Genomic DNA, 19,058 nt, shown 5'->3' on the forward strand with positions numbered 1-19,058 from the left:
TCACGTACCTCTGTAAGCCTGGGTCTGTAGTTCTCCTCAGCGCTTCCTGGGCTGCAGGTGGCAGGAGTGAACTCGCAGCCTAGTTCACCTTCATCTCGTGCTTTGGCTGTTCTTCCTGGGTCTGTGGTCCTAAGTTGCCTTTGGCATGTTACACACATCTATCATCTGTTGGCTTGCATTGTTCCTGGGGAGAAATCCGCAAATTACCATCCTTTCTCAGTATGTGCTATTGTTTGTTTGTTTTTCCTTTTAGCTATTTTTAGGTTTTTTGTATCTTTGATTTTTAATAGTTTGACTCTGTTGTGCTTGGGTGTGGTTTTCTGTGTATTTTATGTTGGGATTCCTTGAACTTCCTAAATTTAGAGATGTCAGGTTTTTCATCAGACTTGGAAAGTTTCAGGCCAGTATTTCATTAAATATATTTTTTACACGGTTCGCCCCTTCTCACTTGGGCTCCAGGGACGCCTGTGGTGCACACGTTGTGACGATGGCAGTGTCCGAGGTTCGTCAGCATTCCCTTGGGTTGTTTTCATTCTCTCTCTCGCTTTGGTCCATTTTCATTGGCCTCCTTCCAGTTCCCTGGTACTTCCTCCTGCCTTATTCATTCTGTTAAACCGTTTTTAATGTATTTTACTTCAGATATTGTAATCCTCAGATCTAGGATTTCAGTTTCTTTTTTATACTTTGTATTTCTTTCCCGAGAATCTCTGTATCTTCACCTTTTCTTTCTATCTTTTCTGGTAAATCTCTGAACATATTTATGATAATTACTTGAAAATCCTTATCTGGTCGGTTAGTTCTAGCATCAGGGTCATCTATGTTCAAGTTTGTGACCGTGGACCTGACACTGTGTTTAGAAAAACAGTGGAGACTGAGGGGCCCTGCTGCTTTATCTTCTTGTGCCTGGTGGCTGAAGTGAAGGCCGCACCCCCAAGGGGCTCATCTTGGCAAGAAGGGTGGGTTCTTCCTGCTTTACATCACACCTTCACATCCTTTTTTTTTGGCTGAGTTTGGTCTTCGTTGCTGCGCGCGGGCTTTTCTCTAGTTGCGGTGAGCAGGGGCTACTCTTCGTTGAAGTGCGCGGGCTTCTCATTGCAGTGGCTTGTCTTGTTGCGGAGCATAGGCTCTAGGCGCGCGGGCTTCAGTAGTTGTGGCGTGCAGGCTCAGTAGTTGTGGCTCGCAGGCTCTAAAGCACAGGCTCAGTAGTTGTGGCGCACAGGCTTAGTTGCTCCGCAGCATGTGGGATGTTCCCAGACCAGGGATCGAACCTGTGTCCCCTGCATTGGCAGGTAGATTCTTAACCACTGAGCCACCAGGGAAGTCCCCAAGGAGGGGTTTTAATGCCAAGCAAATTGCTACGTCATTTGGGGTCTGTCAGACTCCAGTCTGTCCCCTGCCTCTGCCATAATCAGTAGCTCGGCTGGCTTGAGGTTTCGGCCTTGGCAGGTCCGTCCACCACTCGTGCCAGACCTAGTGCTGGCCCTGGGCTGTCGGGCTCATCCTTCCCAGGGAAATGTGATCTCTCTCTGGAAAGCAGCTCTTGGCAGCTCTTCACCTGCCCTCTTCAACAGCTCGACAGCTATGTGTGGGTTTGGTGTCGCCAAGCTCTTGCTGTTGGCTCAGGGCTGAAGGCTCCTGTCTCCCTGCTCCTGGCCTCTGCAAGGACCTGCTGTCCTGGCCCAGCTATGCCCCACACCCCAAAGTGGGGGGCCGTTCCCCTGTATTTCTATGTCTTTAGTATCATTGCTTCCTGGTTTTTCATTTTTTCTGTTATCTGGCAACGTTTGCTGGTTATGGAGCAGTTGGAAGGTATGAGCACAAAGAAGAAAACAAAAATCGTCCGTAGCCCCAACTCAGAGGCGGGTGCTGCTGGAGTCTTTTGCATTTGTGGGGAGATAAAGCGTGAGCAATCTTATTGGTCTCGTATAGCACGAGGGTCTGGGCCTTCGTTCCACTGAGACAGCCGCCCTGCCTGAAACGCCACCACGCCGTCCCCGCTTCCCTTCACGGCTGTTTGCCCCCAGCGGAGAGCGCCGTGCAGTCTGTAGGCTGCTTCTACTCGGCCTGGACCTGAGTTGTGTTTGTTCACACTCGTGCCCCGAGCCTGGAAGGCAGGCCCTGGCCAAGGTGGCAACCAGGACGGGGGGACAAATGGTGGGCAGGCAACCTGGCGGGCTGCTCCCTTACCCTCTACCCTGCAACACGTTTGGCTGCAGGGGTGACCGCCGGGAGTCCATCCTTGTGTCATGGACGGGCTCCTGTCTGCGCTGGACTCTGTCCTCACCTCATGGCCTCCAGATGGCTTCTGTGCCTGCAGGCAGGGAGGAGGGCAGAGGCGAGCGTCACCTCCCTGCCTTCTTCCTCAGGGCTCCCGCGACTCCCACTGCTCACTGCTGCTAACGAGTGGGCGAGGGGACCTGAGACTGGCCTCTCGGCGCCCTGAGCAGCCATGGAGCGGGAGGAGGGGTGGGGTCCCCGCGTCCCCGCAGGGGCTCTGGATGCCCTGGAAGGAGCCGCTGGCTGTTGTCAGGCCACAGAGGCTGCTCCCCTGCGAACCCCTCGCCCAGGCTGGTGGGGTCACAGGCTCCACTCGGCCCCCACAGTTCTTCCCTGAGCCTGGTTAGTGGCATGAAGGTTTCGTGTAGGGTCCATGGGAGTGGAGAGGAGGAACTGGGTTCTGGAGCCCGCCATGCCCCTGCCACTGCCAGCCCGGAGGCACTGAGCAGGCGGCCTCCCCTGGGTGGTTTCCAGGCAGTGCTGTCACGGGTGGGCTGCACCGCAAAGCAGGACACACTCCTGGCTGTGGTCCAGGAGGGGCTTCTGGTGAAGAAAGGCTGGAAAGTGGGATCATGGGGAGATCTTAGTGATTTTTTTTTCTTCATACCTTCCTCGGTTTTCTAAATTTTGTTCAGTGAGCATATATTCCTTTGATGATTGAAAAAACAAAACAAAACAAAAAAACCAGCAAGCCTCTTTCTGTGCCCCACGGAGGGGCTAACGCCTGCATTCTTGCAGTTCATGCGGGAGATGGCGGGGGCCTGGCAGATGACAGTGGAGCAGAAGTTCGGCCTGTTTTCTGCGGAGATAAAGGAAGCAGACCCCCTGGCTGCGTCGGAAGCCAGTCAGCCCAAACCCTGTGCCCCCGAGGTGACCCCTCACTGCATCTGGATCGATGTACGTGCCCCCCTGGCTCCCCTGTGCTCCACCCACTCTTCCCCGGGGTTGGGGGCTGCCCTGGGACTCCAGGTTGAAGACTGCCCCACCTGGGGGTAGATGGCCCATCTCTCTCCCCAGGCCCCGCCGGTCTCGTCCCGCTGCCCCACAGACCCCACCTGCCCTCCTGTGGGCCTGAGCCCCTCCTTGGCAGGCAGTGGTGGCTCGAGGGTGGGGGGTCACCTGGCCCCGCCAGCAACATGGCCCCGCCAGCAGCGTATCCCTTTCCGTCCAGTTCCTGGTGCAGCGGTTCGAGATTGCCAAGTACTGCAGCTCTGACCAGGTGGAGATCTTCTCCAGCCTACTGCAGCGGTCCATGTCTCTGAGCATCGGGGGCACTGCGGGGAGCATGAACCGGCATGTGGCGGCCATCGGGCCCCGCTTCAAGTGAGAGCTCACCCCAGGGCCTGCTCCCTGGGGTTTCCTGTGGTTGGTCACTTGTTCACCAGAAACTGACCGAGCCCCCAGTACATGCCTTTCCCTGGGAAAGGGATCCGCACATGATGGCCGGGGCCACCACGCTCTCTCGGGGCTGGGGACATGGGGCAGCGTGCTGTCCACGGCAGGGAAGTGTGCAGGAGGTGCTTCACGTGGGGATCCGGCCAGCCAAACGCTGGGGGTGGGCAGCAGCAAAAGGATTCTGGTGACACATTGGAGAGGGAAAAACGGCCAGCTGTGTGGCAGAGCCTGGTGTGACCGCTCAGGCCCATTACCCTCTGAGGCCGATTGTGCCAATTGCACACCAAGCCCTGTGCAAAACCAGCCACACCGGGGGAGGGCACACATCCCCATAGGCAGCATGTGGCCCAGTGGGCCTCAAACCAGGTGCGGTGGTCAGAGGCGCTGTGGACACAGCAGGAGGGCCTGGCCTGGCATGGGGAGGGCTCTTGACTGGGCCTGCAGATACGTGGGGGGTCAGATGGAAGGAGGGTGAGGGGCCCCTGCAGGTGGGCACCACTCCCCCTACCTGTTCCCCTCCCTGAGCTCTTGACTCATGTTCCTGCAGCCCACTGGGCACCCCCTCGGGTCATGCTTCTCAAACCAGTACCCGAGGGCTAGTTCTCTTTTTCCCTAATTTCCAGTCTGTCATGGACCTATACTTTTACAAATTGCAACGAGAATGGGTTAGTAGGAGAGGATCCATGCTGGACCGTCCCAGCCATGGGAAGTGGCCATGGAGACGAGCAGGAGGGCTGCCCGTTCCTGACCAGCGCGTCTGCGGATGCCTGCAGGGCAGCCCTGATCTTGCAGAATCCAAGCAGATTGTTCTTAGAACCTGAGTTCTACCTTCGTAGTCACCGTAGGTGATGGTACCTCAGGGAGTGGTTTGCAGTTTGTGGGACCAAAGCTTCTGGCCGAGGGGCAGAGTCACACACATGTTTTCCCCACAACAAAAGTGAAGGTTTAAAAAACCTTTCATAAAGCATCAGGGTACAGTAATCCGAGACAGGTGACCACCTGCCCGATCCACAGCCCTGGCGGGAGGGCTCTGCCGCTTGCAGGTGGGCCCTGAGCTCAGGGAGAGGTTTGCAGGGGGCGCCACTCGCTGACCGGGGCCCTCTTGCAGGCTGCTGACTCTCGGCCTGACCCTCCTGCACGCGGACGTGCTTCCCAATGCGACCATCCGCAACGTGCTCCGCGAGAAGATCTACTCCACTGCCTTTGACTACTTCAGGTGCTGCCCCCACCCCCTCCAGCCCCCAGGCCTGGGTCACTCGGCCTGCTGGGTGCCGACCCCCCGCTTAGCGGCCCGACTTATCATTAGGAGGCTGCGCGCCCCACCTCGCCGCGCTTCCTGACTCCTAGGCCCTGGCACTCACCCTCATCCCTGGCTGTTTGCAGTTGTCCCCCAAAGTTCCCTACGCAGGGAGAGAAGAGGCTGCGTGAGGACATAAGCATAATGATTAAGTTCTGGACCGCCATGTTCTCAGATAAGAAGTACCTGACCGCCAGCCAGCTCGTTCCCCCAGGTGAGCCCCAGCCTCAGCCATGCTGCATGGTCACCGGAGGCCCACACCTGCCCGGTCACCTCTTCTCTGGCGCTCCTGGGGAGCAGAAAGGAGGGCAGGGTCTCTAAGCAGACAGGCAGACACCCCTCGGTGTAACTTCGCAGCGCCGGGCCGTTCACAGGGGCCCCCTGCATGCCTGACGGTCTGTATTGGACTACGGCCTGTGTGCTGGGAGGGATAGGGCACGGTCCATTGTCACCTGGTGGGGCCAGTCTTAGCGGCAGGCGACTCCAACATGGGGGGTCGTGGGAGCGTCCCCCGAGGACAGGCACTTGCCCTGCAGCAGTTGGGGACCAGGGGCAGTTTTCTGGAAGAGGTGACGTGTGAGCTGCATCTCGGAGCATGGAGGGTGGACGGGGTCAGGGAAAGGCGCTGAAGTGGGAGCCGGCAGCCACCCCACAGGAGGAAGCCCCGCTCTTGGTTCTCTGAAGCATGTAGCTGGTCACGCGCCCAGGCTGGGGGAGGCGTGTCTCCGTAGGCAGACCCACGCGGCCAGCCTGGCCGCCAGGAAAGGGAAAAGCAGGCACAGTGATTGTAAGCAGCTCTTGGCTCCACTCAGAGCAGGGCAGGCAGCCCTGCCGTCTGTCCCCACGGGTCCCCGAGTCATCGCCATGTAGGAGGACACCGGGAGGTCAGTGCCATAATTGATCAAGGCGGCGCCTCAATTTGCTTTGCTTTGGGCTCAGGGGAACGTCACACACTTTAGAAAGCTTCCATCTGCAGTGGTTCATGAGGAACTTTGCAGACGCCTGGTTCGTCCAGGGAAGCCGTCACCGGCCGTCTCCCCCACCTGCTCCTCCACAGCTGCCTTGTCTGTGGTGAAGGTCCAGGCACCTCTTTCTAGAATGCTGTGTCTGCCCACAGATAACCAGGACACCCGGAGCAACCTGGACATAGCGGTTGGCTCACGCCAGCAGGCTACACAGGGCTGGATCAACACCTACCCGCTGTCTAGTGGCATGTCCACCATCTCCAAGAAGTCAGGTCGGTGGGGCTTTGCTGCCGGGTCCCTCGGGTCCTCGGGGTCATGGAGCAGCTCCAAGGGACACTCTGTGCCCTCCCCCCCCCCGTCCCCAGGCATGTCCAAGAAGACCAACCGGGGCTCCCAGCTGCACAAGTACTACATGAAGCGCCGGACGCTGCTGCTGTCCCTGCTGGTGAGGCCCATGTGCCATGCCTGCAGCGCCGGGGTGGGTGAGGGGCACGGGCCATGCAGAGGCGCATCCGTGTCTGTGTCCCTCACCAGGCCACTGAGATCGAGCGTCTCATCACGTGGTACAACCCACTGTCGGCCCCGGAGCTAGAGCTGGACCAGGCCGGAGAGAGCAGCGTGGCCAACTGGAGGTCCAAGTACATCAGCCTGAGCGAGAAGCAGTGGAAGGACAATGTGAACCTCGCCTGGAACATCTCTCCTCATCTGGCCGTGCAACTGCCAGCCAGGTGGGCTGCCTGAGAGGCCCTGCCAGAGGTCCAGCACAGGGCACCTGGTGGGGGGAGGGCACGTGTCACAGCCAAGGACTGTAAGGGGAGAGCCATCGTAGCCCCAGACGCTCCCCAGTCCTGTGCAGTGGTGGGGTCTGTCCTGCCAGGGGCCCAGCACCCCGGAGCCCGAGGAGATAACATCAGGGCACCCCAGGGCCTCACCTTGTTTGATGAGGAAAGGAAACACCTGTGGTTACTCTGGGAGGTAGGCCTGGGAGGTCTGGTTGGTTCCTGGGTGGCATCTTCAGGCAGCAGGCTACTCAGAGGGGCGGTTGGCAGCCGAGTGTCCTGTGAGCTGTCCTGAGGCAGCTCTTAACAGGGACAGGACTCAGGCTGTTAGGTGCTGAGAGGGGCTTCCCAGGCCCCCTGTGCTGAATCCCAGTATACTCCATGTGCCTGCGTGCAGGGTGGGCCTTTCTTCCCCGGAGCCCATGCTGCATACTTACTGCTTCCTTCTTCGGGTCCTAAGTCCTCCTCAGGACAGGATCGCAGCCTGATGGCATTTAGGCAGCAGCTGCCTGCCTTAGCCTTGGGTGGTCACACCTGAACACTTTGCACCCACCCTCCCACCTGCTAGGGTGCCTTCTGGCCCATGGGTGCCACACTGTGGATGAGCTGCTTTGGGGGCCAGGCCAAGGGAGGTGTCCTTAGAAGGATCATTCCTGCTCCAGGGAGTTCTGCCCTTGGGTCACAGCCGGTCACAGTAAACACCATGTCAATAGCCCCAGTGCTCAGATGTCACTGGGTGTTGGTCCACATCCCTCAGTCCAGGGCTCCCCTAGCCCCCGTCTTCGGTGTCTGCCACCCACACCCTCTGTGCCTGTAGGTTCAAAAACACAGAAGCTATCGGCAACGAGGTGACCCGTCTGGTTCGCTTGGACCCAGGAGCCGTTAGTGACATCCCCGAAGCCATCAAGGTAGCGTGGCGGGTAGTGTGCCAGGGCCTGGTCCTAAGCGCACAGAAACAGAGCTGCCTCCAGGGATGCCTGGAGGCGAGGAACACAACCAAAACCCACTGACCTCAGTGGTATCACGATTTTTCCGATCTCTTGTGTTATCTACTCTTCGGATGAAACATTTACTGTGTTTACAGTAGAAAAACGTTGAGTGTATTTCACCCTGGTTGAAGTTGTGCTGTTGTATGTAATGTGTCAGAAGCTGTTACAAATGCCTTGCGGTTTTCACTCCTTGGGGCCATCCCTGTGACTCCCTGCTTCCTCCCCAGTTCCTGGTCACCTGGCACACCATCGACGCCGATGCCCCCGAGCTCAGCCATGTGCTGTGCTGGGCGCCCGCAGACCCGCCCACAGGCCTGTCCTACTTCTCCAGCATGTACCCGCCGCACCCGCTCACAGCGCAGTACGGGGTCAAAGTCCTACGGTCCTTCCCACCGGTGAGCCCATCTGCTGGGTCGGCCTCGGGGCGCTGCCCGGCCCCACGGGGGGACGGAGGGCAGGCCTGATTGAGGGTGAGGACGTGTCCTGGGGGTGGAGTGACAGCAGGGCCAGTCCAGGCGGGGTGGAGCCCTGGGACCCCCGTCCTGCGTGGTGCTCTCACCCCTCCCTGAGTCATGGCTGCTCCTCCCCCACCACACAGGATGCCATCCTGTTCTACATCCCCCAGATCGTGCAGGCCCTCAGGTATGACAAGGTAAGGCATGCAGCACGGGCCGACCAGCCTGGAGGGCCGGGCGGGCAGCGGGATGGAGCCCAGGAGCAGGGCCACTGAGCTGGGACCTGGGCCCAAGGTCTCTCACCCCCATGTGGTCATCCAGCGCCCGAGGCCCAGTCCTGCTGTGCTGGGTGAGCAGGTTCTGGAAACATTGCCGGCTGCTTCCTCAGGGTGGGCGACCTGGCCTGGGACCCGTACCTGCTGAATGGGGGTCTCAGCAGGTCCCCTAGCTCCCAAATCCAGCTCCCCGTCTCCTGGGGGGAGTGGCCAGGGGGTTGGAGGAGACAGCGTGTGTATTAGTGAGCTCAGGCCACCCTGGCAAAGTACACAGATTCGGTGCTTAAACTACAGGGAGCTCCTTCCACACAGAGACGTCTGGATCTCAGATGTCTGGAGGCTGGACGTCTGAGATCCAGGTGTCGGCAGGGCTGGTTTGCCCGAGGCCCTCTCCTCGCCGTGTAGACGGCGACTTCTCCCTGTATCCCCACACAGCTGTCCCTGTGTCTGTGTCCTAATCTCTTCTTAAAAGGACATAAGTCAGATTGGATCAGGGCCCCCTACTGATCTCATGTAACTTCATCAGTTCTTTAAAGGCCTATATCCAAATACAGGCACATTCTGGGGCGGGGGGGGGACCGGACTTCAACATATGAATGGGGGGTGGGGGCGGATAATTCAGCTGTAACAGTGTACATGCACATAGGGGCCTGGCACAGGGCCTGGACAGAAAACACCCACGGGGTGACCACAGCCCGGAGCCCTCACCACCCGCGCTTCATCCCGGTGCCACCCCCAAGCCTGCATCTGAGGGCAGCAGCGTCTACCCCTCCTGCTCCTGCCCATACACTCCCCTGCCCTGGGCCCACAGGGCCCCAGAACACCCCATGCCCCGGCCAAGCCTGGAGACCCTGCACTGGAGGTTGCACATTCATGGTTCATCTTTAGATCTAGTTGCTGGGTTAGAATTGGGTTATTTGAAGTTTGACCTGTTTGGGATGCCCACCAACCCAAGTTGAGGACATCTGTCCAAGGAATACTTTACCAGATGGGCCGCAAATGACTGTGGGGAGGGAGAGGCTGCCCCCCAGGAGTCTTCCAGAAAGGCCAGCTGCCTTTGTAACCTAGGACATGGGAATTCAGCCTGAGCTGGGAGTGACATAGGGTTTTCTGGAACCCGTCCATCACTGGGCAGCGTCTTCTAGACACCAGTCCACAGGGGCGCATTTGAAACCCGCCCACCCACGCGTCGTGCTTGACGACAGCAGAAGGTGGTTAGAGTCCGGGGCTTAGAGTCCAGAGGAGGGAACAGAGGAGACAAAAGCTGGCGCGTGCCTGCATAGACAAAGACCCCGGCAGCTGGCCAGCCAGCTGGACTCGGGCTGGACTCCGCAGCCCAGGAGAGGTTGTCACAGCCGGCACCGCTCGACCACGCTTCTTTCTGGGTCTGCCAAGCGTGGAGTCATTGCTGCTTGGGTGAGAGTGGCCTCTCTTGGTGGAGTGTGGCCAGCCTGGGCTGACCTTGCTTTCCTACAGATGGGCTATGTGCGGGAGTATATTCTGTGGGCGGCATCCAAGTCCCAGCTCCTGGCACACCAATTCATCTGGAACATGAAGACGAACATCTATGTGGATGAAGAGGGGCACCAGAAAGACCGTGAGTGCCCGTCCCTCAGGCCCCACCCCGTCCTCACCACCTGCCCAGGGTCATCATTCCTCCACTCCCACCTCTGACCCCTGCCCGGCCCCCAAGGCCCTGTGGCTCCGTCCTGCAGCTCCCCGGGCAGCGCTTCCCAAACCAGGTCGTCCCAGGACCCTCACACCCTTGAAAACTACAGAGACCCTCAAAGAGCTTGGGTTTATATGGCCTTTGGCCATCCGTGCTCACCAACATTAGAAATTTAAAATAGAGGGCTTCCCTGGTGGCGCAGTGGTTAAGAATTCGCCTGCCAATGCAGGGGACAAGGGTTCGAGCCCTGGTCCGGGAAGATCCCACATGCCACGGAGCAAATAAGCCCGTGCGCCACAACTACTGAGCCTGTGCTCTAGAGCCCGCAAGCCACAACTACTGAGCCCGCGTGCCACAACTACTGAAGCCTGCGCACCTAGAGCCCGTGCTCCGCAACAAGAGAAGCCACTGCAATGAGAAGCCCGCGCACCGCAACGAAGAGTAGCCCCCGCTCATCGCAACCAGAGAAAGCCTGCGCGCAGCAACAAAGACCCAACGTAGCCAAAAATAAAAATTAAATTAAAAGAAAAAAAAATAGAGACCCATCTCACATAAACATAACTTTTAAAGAAGTGAGCGAGAAGAGTGGCATTGCTTAACACGTTTACAGGTCCCTTTAGTGCCTGTGGGAGATGAGGTCATCAGTGTGGTGGGAGATCCCCTCACTCTGCCTCTGCATTTCATGTCAGAATATGCTGTTTGGGCTGAAGTGGCTGCAGGAGATTGGGCCTTGCTGACCCATAGTTGGAAAGGGAGGAGCGTCTGGTGTTCAGGCCCCCATGGGTGCTCCCCGCCAATGCTACCAAGCTTGGCGGGACGGTTTCTCAGGGGTTCAGTGCAGTGAGGGGTCTGAACCGTGTTGTGAGCCTCGCTGTCTGTTCATCCAGCCCCTGCTTGCCCTGCACTCGCCCCTCGCAGGACCTGTAACACCCGCCATGGTCACACCCAACGCGCAGGGCAAGGTCTCCAGCGCTGACGCATTTCGTGACGCAGTACTTAAAGATCCCGTGTGTGGAGCCCCAGCTGCCTCACAGGACAGAAACGTTTCTGAGTGCTAGGAAACTGTCAGGCTTTTTTGTCAAGTTTAACAAAGTTTTGTAGTTGTTTTCCTTAAATGGCAGATTCATTTTATTCATTTTCAAGAAAATATCTGCCATAAGTCTACGTCTGAGTGACTTTACCTTGTCTCTTAGTCACTCTTTCAAGTAAAAATGACGTTCCCTGGAAGAGGGGACAGTCAGATGCAGGTGCTCCCCTGAGACCACCACATGCTTCAGGTGCGGCCCCCGTGAGCATCCGTGATCCTGGGGCCCTCCACTCACCACAGCCTCACGGGCGTCAGCACCCTGAGGAGGGCAGACCTCCTCTGGGTGGGGTCTGGAGAGAGGGTCCCCGGGACTGCAGGCTTACCCTCAGTTTCTCTGCAGCTGACATTGGCGACCTCCTGGAGCAGCTGGTGAAAGAGATCACAAGCTCCCTGTCTGGCCCGGCCAAGGACTTCTACCAGCGGGAATTCGACTTCTTCAACAAGATCACTAACGTGTCAGCCATCATCAAGTAAGTGGCATCTTCTCCAGGCCGCACTTGTGGGAGTTGCCCAGGGAGCTTTGTAGACATGGCCCCCCAACGTCCGCCACTAAGGAACAGCCAGACGGGGAGTCTGCTTCCGCCATCCAGGGCCCCCGCGGGCATAGCAGATGCACAGAAAACAACATCTCAGGTTCACTTTGGGTCTTGCCCAAGCCTGAGGACATCTGCTCTCCCGGTTCTGATGGTCCCCGTGGTGTTAGGGAAACCAGACTCCTTTGCAGCCCCAAGGTCCTTTCTTGATTCACCTCCTGGGCCGCCATTCACGTGGTGCAGACGCTGACCTTGGACGTCTTGGGCCACCCATTTGTGCAGGATGGGGCCCCGGAGTTGTGGATGCTGGCCGGGCGCCTAGGGAGGCAGCAGGGGAGCCCTAGTGCCATTCCTCCAGGCGCCTAGTCCCCACACTGTCCCCAGTACTCAGGCTCCCCCCCCCCACCCCATCACTGCGGGCCACGTGTCCCATGGTCCTCTCCTGGCCAGTTCTAAGCAGAGCGGCAACGTGGCAGCAGAGATGGAGGATCAGGGTGGACTCCCTGGGCCTCTGCCACATGAGAGGTGTGATTCCATTTCACTCGCCTTGTCGTGGGGCGCAGAGGTCTGAGGGCCTTCCCGAGGCCACACTGCCAGTAAACCACGGAGCCCACAACCTGGCCCCCACAGCAGCACACACCCCCTTCCCCTGCCCCAGGTGGCGGAGCGCAGGGCTAGGGCCCTCGGACAGGAGGACCTGTCTGTGCCCTGAAGCCACAGACACCAGCGTCTGTGTCTTATTCTCCAGGCCCTACCCTAAAGGTGACGAGAGGAAGAGGGCTTGTCTGTCGGCTCTGTCTGAAGTGAAGGTGCAGCCTGGTGAGCAGGGCTCGAGGCCAGTGAGACGGGGGTCTGGGGGGCCCTGGGTGCCCGGCACCCCTCTCCAGAACCTGCCCCTGCCAGTGGTCACTCTTGGTTCTCCTAGCTACTGCTGTTTTCTGAAGGCCAAGGCCCTGTCCTTGGCAGCTGTGGTTCTAGAAGGTTCCTGAGCTCCAGTGTAACAGAAGCAACGCAAGCCACACAGTGGGCTTAGGGAGGAGCAGGGGCGTCCCAGGTGTGCTAGGGCCTGTAGGATGAGGGGGCCCATGCCCCCCTCCCTGGTGCTCTTGCCACGTGGTCAGATCCGTGTCTTTTCAAGACAAGACAGGAACCCAGACGTCACCGCACAGCTCTCCGTTCTTAACTGTCTCCCACACTCGTTCTTCAAAACCCTGGCCTTGCACACTTGCCCACTGCCCGCCTCAGTGGTGGGCACCAGTGCAGGGCCCTGGGTAGGCCTCTCCTGACCGTGCTGAGCCCTGCCCAGCCCCGCCCCAGAGAACACTCAGCCTCCCAGAGGACACCATGCTGCCGGGTCGTGTCCCCGAGGCACTGGGAAGCCAGCTGGGCTCTAGAGCAAAGTGGAGCTTGGGCTGTGTGAGGGAGGCTGGGCTGGCGAGGGAAGGAGGGCGGACGAGGCGGGGGCCCACATAGTCCCCAGGGGCCCAGTCCCTCCCACCAGGACCCCGCCTCGAGCACCCCCACCTCCGGGGGCTTGGGGAACTGTGGTCCATGACCAGGAAGGGCCTTCTCTCGACCTGCCCTGACTAGGTCGAGCTGGGGGTGTCCGGTGGGTGGGCGCTGGGGCTCCTGTGTCCTGTGGCACTGGCGGCCAGTGACCTGAGAAGCTGAGGGTTTAGGGTGTCCTCTTGGAGAAGCGTCTGCGGGAGGTGGTGGCCCCATGTGGAACGTCAGGATGGGTCCAGGGAAACAGCACAGAGTCAGGGACGACGGCCTTACCGGCCTCGGAACAAGGAGTCGGCGGTGCCGCAGGCAAGGCCCTCAAGGCCTCAGCACAGCCCCGTCTGCTGGGAAAGCCTCATCCTGCTTGGGCCCTGGGATGTCCCTTCTGTCCCTCACAGGCTGCTACCTGCCCAGCAACCCCGAGGCCATCGTGCTGGACATCGACTACAAGTCCGGGACGCCCATGCAGAGGTGAGGCACCCCCCGCAAGCTCCCCCTTACGGGCTCCCATTCCCTGTCACTTGCGCCCCATTCTCTGTTGTTTTCCAGTGCTGCAAAGGCCCCGTATCTGGCTAAGTTCAAGGTGAAACGATGCGGAGTTAGTGAACTTGAGAAGGAAGGTCAGTGGGGCACGTCCGATGTAGTTTGGGGTCCCCATGAACGGTGATGGCCTCCGGCCAGTCAGTCTGGACCCTTGTCTGGGGGTGGCAGGCACGTGTGCAGTGACAGAGGCCCCAGGGAGGACTGGTCGGCTTGGCTGCCGTGGGAGTGACCGCAGGCTGGCAGCCTCCACAGCAGGAGTCGATTCTCTCCCAGTCTGGAGACTGGGGTGTCGGCAGGGCCCTGCTCCCTCCTGAAGCGCTGGGAAGGATCCTTCCGGCCTCTTCCCGAGACAGGGCATGGTTGTTCCTCAGCTGTGGCTGCCACATACATCACACTCTGCAGTTCTGGGGGGGCATGAATGTGGGGAGCACAGCAGCACAAGGGTGTGGCCCTGGGTCCTCGCTCCTCAGCTGTTCTTAGGAAGAGACCCTGGCCCTGTGGCCCCACCCACTGACCCCCGGTGTCTGCTGGGCCTCGTTGGCCTCCTTAGGGTTTTGCAGAGATGATCCCTAAGGTTCTGTGTTGCTTCAGGCACATGATCAGGGCTCGCCCCCAGCATCCTCAGAGGGCCTCTCTGCCCGCCGCTGACAGGAAGCCTCTCCCTGTGCAGGTCTGCGGTGCTGCTCAGACTCCGAGGATGAGGGCAGCACACAGGAGGCCAATGGCCAGAAAATCTCCTGGCAAGCAGCCATCTTCAAAGTGGGAGATGACTGCCGGCAGGTAGTGGGCTGGGCAGGCAGGGCCGGAGGTGGGCGGGGCCGGGGCAGGTCCGCCTCTCTCCAAGGCTCCAGGCACACTTCTCAGCATCACACAGAAATAGGAATCCTTGGTTCCTCATTTGGTTCTGTTGCCTTGGAGTACATCAGGGCTTTCTGCTAAACCCAGAGGCCTCTCCAGTGGCTCCCCTCCCGCTGTACACCCTGGCTGCTCAGGGGGAACTGCCCCGGGGGGATGGGTGCCCCTTACTCACACCCACCGCCAGGCAGTGCATCCTCGCAGTCTGCCCAGGGAGCAGTGGGCAGTCAGGCTCACCGGGGCCTCCCTCCCTCCTCCCCCTCCCCCTCACTGGGCAGGGCCACAGGCACCTGGAGCCAGCAGCCCACTACCACCCTGCGTCTCTCCCGGTTCCCAGGACATGCTGGCCCTGCAGATCATCGACCTCTTCAAAAACATCTTCCAGCTGGTTGGCCTGGATCTCTTCGTCTTCCCGTACCGGGTGGTGGCCACCGCCCCTGGGGTAAGTTCCCCAAGCAGTTGCTTGGGTGCTGCCCCTGTCCCTCACCCTGTGGTGTGCCCGCAGCCTCAGCCTCGGCCCTTCCTCCCTAGTGCGGGGTGATCGAGTGCATCCCTGACTGTACCTCTCGGGACCAGCTGGGCCGCCAGACCGACTTTGGCATGTACGACTATTTCACGCGCCAGTACGGGGATGAGTCCACGCTGGCCTTCCAGCAGGTGGGCAGCAGGGCGGCCCCACTGCCCCCCAGCCCCAGCTCCCGCGTTGGTCAGCACCCTGTTTTCCAAGTCCTCGTATGTCTGGGGGTAAAACCAGGGCATCTGTAACCTTCCTTGGGATGAAAGGCATGCCTCGAGAGGGGCTCCCCAGGAGAAAGGTGACAGGAGTTGAAGGGGGGAAGGGGCCACCGCCCTGCACCTCAGATGTACCCACTTGTCACTCCGGCTACCAAGGTTTGGCTTGCTGATCTAGGCGCAGGCCCAGGGGTTCCAGGGTGCCCGCAGGCCCAAGAGGGCACAGCTCCGGGGCACCCTGAGCATGCTGTCTCTGCACAGGCGCGCTATAACTTCATCCGCAGCATGGCTGCCTACAGCCTCCTGCTGTTCCTGCTGCAGATCAAGGACCGGCACAACGGCAACATCATGCTGGACAAGAAGGGCCACATCATCCACATCGGTGGGTGGGCATCCTGCCGCGGGGGCACCGGGGCAGGGGCTCTGGGGGTTGGGGAGCTGGGCTTCCTTTCCAGCCGCTGCTCCCCAGCGTCCCCAGGAAACGGCAGCTACGGGGCATCCACCCGGCTTTGCCCTGCAGCTGATCCCAACACGATGGCTCTTTGGGGTATTGCAGACTTTGGCTTCATGTTTGAAAGCTCCCCGGGTGGCAACCTCGGCTGGGAACCGGACATCAAGCTGACAGACGAGATGGTGATGATCATGGGGGGCAAGATGGAGGCCACCCCCTTCAAGTGGTTCATGGAGATGTGTGTCCGCGGCTACCTGGCCGTGCGGTGAGCCCTGCGGATGGGGCGGGGGGCAGGGAGGGGCTTCCATACTGGGCCCGTTCATCCAGCAAGCCCCGCCCGCCCCTCAAAGCTCCCCTCGGGTCATCTCAGGCCTTTGGTGGACACAGGACTGGGGTTGGGGCGGGGGTATGCACGGGAGGCCCCCTGAGGCCTCGCCTTCCTGTCACGTCTCTGCCACCTGTGCCAGCAGCATCTTGCTCCAGACATCAGTGATCCTCCACGTTCTGCATCTCCCAGGCTTGGCCTCGCCTGCCGACGCCTTGGGGCCCCTCTGAGCACCCCACCTGCCCTTCCTCCCTAGCCTGAGCCCCTGCACCCCCAGGCTGCGTGCCAGGGACTCAAGTCCTGGCTTCCAAGTGTCATGTGGCCAAAGCCACAGAGCAGTGTGGGGACACCTGGACTCCAACCCGAGTCTGCTGAAGCCTGCATGGCGCGTACGCGGCTCCCTTCAAGAAGGGAGGATCCCTTCCTCAGCCGGGCACAGAACCACGGCAGGGGCCGAGGGCAGGCCCTGGGCAGGGGCTGCATGTTGACCACAGGCAGGGCCCCCACCCAGGCTGGCCTCTGTCCACCTCCCTCCCTGCCTCTCCCCAGGCCCTACATGGACGCCGTTGTCTCTCTGGTCACTCTCATGCTGGACACGGGCCTTCCCTGCTTCCGCGGCCAGACAATCAAGCTCTTGAAGTAGGTCCGGCAGGCAGGCCACTTGGGGGCGGCTGTCCCCTGAGATGGGAGCCCCTCGAGTGCTGGTTACAGGGACTGTTATCGAGGCCAAGTGCTCCCCCTTGGACGCCCAGACAGACGGGGTCCTGGGTGAGGCACTGTCCCCAGACCTCCCGTGTGTGAGGTGCCATGGCTTAGGCGGAGGATGTACCCTGCGGCCCTTCGTCCCTCAAGGGTGTGTCTGGGCCAAGCCCCGGGGCTGCAGTGGCTCAGCCCCCTGCCAGTCCTATCCTGGCCGCAGGCCCCTGGGCCCGGGAGGTGCTGGGAAGGGGCCCAAGCCCTCGAGGCCAGCTGGGAACCGTGTCCCCACAGGAGGCCAGGCCACTAAGTGCAGCCCACCGGCCAGACCATGTCCCTGTGGGGAGGGCAGCCTGGAGCCCTGGGGGCGGCAGCCCTGACACGGCCCTTCCCCCCCGCCAGGCACAGGTTCAGCCCCAACATGACAGAGCGAGAGGCCGCAAATTTCATCCTGAAGGTCATTCAGAGCTGCTTCCTCAGCAACAGGCAAGTCACCCTGTCCTGCCCCACCCACGCACCCGTGTCACTTATCTAGTGTTCAGTGGGCACCTGTGCAGGCCCACACCTGGGCCAGGTGACAGGATGCACTGCCTCGAGACGCCCGGCCCAGTGGGGCAGGAAGTGAATTCTGAGAGGCTTCAACCCCCTTCAGCTGCTGTGGGGGCCATGACAGGAGGGGCCTGGTGGGGGAACTGGGGCCACTAGAAGCGGTGGGGCCAGGCCTCAGTGACAGGCCTGGGGACAGGCTCCCAGGGGCTGTGACACTCGAAGGTGGCCTTGAGGTTTCTAGGCTCAACAACGGGGTGAGTGAGGGGAGTCCAGGCCCCGGGAGGTGCAGAGGCCCCAGGCCCACACCCTGGAGACAGAGAACTGGCTCCGGTGGACCTGCCGAGGTCCAGTGGCACAGGAGCACCACTTGGTTTTGCTGACTGGGGAGCAGAGAAGTGGGGTGGCTCAGGGTAGCAGGAGGGGTTTGGAGGGCGGCATGAGGCAGGCTCTCCTGATGGTGATGTGAGGCGGCGGGGGGGGGGGGGGGGGCGGGGCGGAGGGGGAGCGCACAGACCCCTTCCAGCCACATGCCAGGCCCCAGGGCTGGGAGTCAACTCCTACAGACGCACCCCCGGGCCACATCCCGGGCCCCAGGACCGAGGGCAGGCGTCTGGCTGAGGAAGGGCATCCTCTTGAGCCCACTTTGGGGCCCATGAGCAAGGAGGAGACGGGGCATAACAGGGAGGCTGTGGCCATGGGTGAGGGAGCAAGTGTCCCAGTGAGAGAGGGGCTGGCAGGCAGACAAAAAGTCCACGATCGGGCACTCGGCCTCCAGGGGGGTAGCAGGATGGCTCAGGGGGTCGGGTCCCCAGACCAGCACAGGCCCCTCACAATCCCCTCTGCTCCCAGGAGCCGGACCTATGACATGATCCAGTACTATCAGAACGACATCCCCTACTGAGGGGCAGAGTGCCGCAATCACTGCCCGCTGCTGCACACGGCCTGCCACTTCATCCGATGGACAGATGGGCTGAGATGCCCCTGCAGAGCTCGGCAACCCGCTACCTCCCGAGGTGTCGCCTACATGGCCCGTGTGGCTGGAATGACAATCAGAGCCAGTCTCTGCACAGGTGTGAGCTATGCTTGCACTGGACACATTCCCTACCTGTCTTGTCTCAGAGGTACATGAAGTATTTTCTTGTGTATAAAAAATGGAAAAATTATATTTAACCTAAGATTCAACCAACGTAAACAAAATAAAAACAAAAAAACTGCGTTGGAGCCAATTCAGTCCTAAGTGCACGTTCAGCTGGGGGTGGGGGCCGCCCGCCCAGGAGCCTCGCAGCCACGAGGGGCCATCCCCAGTGCCCTGGCTGTGAGCTTCACAAAGACGACTCACCACAGCACAGATGTACCGAAAATAACACTGTATTTTCCCTGATGGCTCTCAGGGCTCCCGCAGAGGCCACCCGGCCGCCCCATTCTCATCTCTCCTCCGCAGGCGTTGCTCTGCGTCCTGCCTCTGTTCCGGTCCTTCCCGGTGTCCCTCTCGACCACCTTCAGGTCCTCTACTCCAGGACACCGCTGTCCTCATGCACCAACCTCCCCGCAGTATCCATCCCCACCCGCATGACCCTCCAAAGACCCAAAACTAAAAAAACGATGACAGAATATCTAGAAATAAGTCACACAAAAGATGATTGGTTAAAAAGCAGGTAAGGACTTCCCTGGTGGCGCAGCGGT

At 60.2% G+C, this 19,058-nt stretch overlaps 1 protein-coding gene across 3 annotated transcripts in view; it reads left to right on the forward strand.

The window, feature by feature from the left end:
• Positions 1–18,601, forward strand: part of PI4KA (phosphatidylinositol 4-kinase alpha) — a 95,242-nt gene extending 76,641 nt beyond the window's left edge. For 2 of the 3 annotated variants that reach the window (XM_061170170.1, XM_061170169.1), the window contains exons 33-55: positions 3,016–3,174; positions 3,449–3,600; positions 4,781–4,888; positions 5,056–5,183; positions 6,087–6,206; positions 6,300–6,379; positions 6,469–6,662; positions 7,531–7,621; positions 7,930–8,097; positions 8,301–8,354; positions 9,909–10,029; positions 11,529–11,658; positions 12,470–12,540; positions 13,623–13,695; positions 13,774–13,844; positions 14,438–14,547; positions 14,960–15,064; positions 15,154–15,279; positions 15,616–15,736; positions 15,911–16,070; positions 16,680–16,769; positions 17,229–17,312; positions 18,225–18,601. In XM_061170170.1, the coding sequence (XP_061026153.1) occupies positions 3,016–3,174; positions 3,449–3,600; positions 4,781–4,888; positions 5,056–5,183; positions 6,087–6,206; positions 6,300–6,379; positions 6,469–6,662; positions 7,531–7,621; positions 7,930–8,097; positions 8,301–8,354; positions 9,909–10,029; positions 11,529–11,658; positions 12,470–12,540; positions 13,623–13,695; positions 13,774–13,844; positions 14,438–14,547; positions 14,960–15,064; positions 15,154–15,279; positions 15,616–15,736; positions 15,911–16,070; positions 16,680–16,769; positions 17,229–17,312; positions 18,225–18,276 (2,568 nt within the window). In that variant the 3' untranslated portion in view covers positions 18,277–18,601. Of the gene's footprint in view, positions 1–3,015; positions 3,175–3,448; positions 3,601–4,780; positions 4,889–5,055; positions 5,184–6,086; positions 6,207–6,299; positions 6,380–6,468; positions 6,663–7,530; positions 7,622–7,929; positions 8,098–8,300; positions 8,355–9,908; positions 10,030–11,528; positions 11,659–12,469; positions 12,541–13,622; positions 13,696–13,773; positions 13,845–14,437; positions 14,548–14,900; positions 15,065–15,153; positions 15,280–15,615; positions 15,737–15,910; positions 16,071–16,679; positions 16,770–17,228; positions 17,313–18,224 lie in introns of those variants that run through there. The other variant, XM_061170171.1, reaches the window with a different exon arrangement.
• Positions 18,602–19,058: the final 457 nt, after the last annotated feature.

This window comes from Eubalaena glacialis, chromosome 15, assembly GCF_028564815.1.
Source record: "Eubalaena glacialis isolate mEubGla1 chromosome 15, mEubGla1.1.hap2.+ XY, whole genome shotgun sequence".
In the NCBI taxonomy this organism is placed as follows: Eukaryota; Metazoa; Chordata; class Mammalia; order Artiodactyla; family Balaenidae; genus Eubalaena; species Eubalaena glacialis.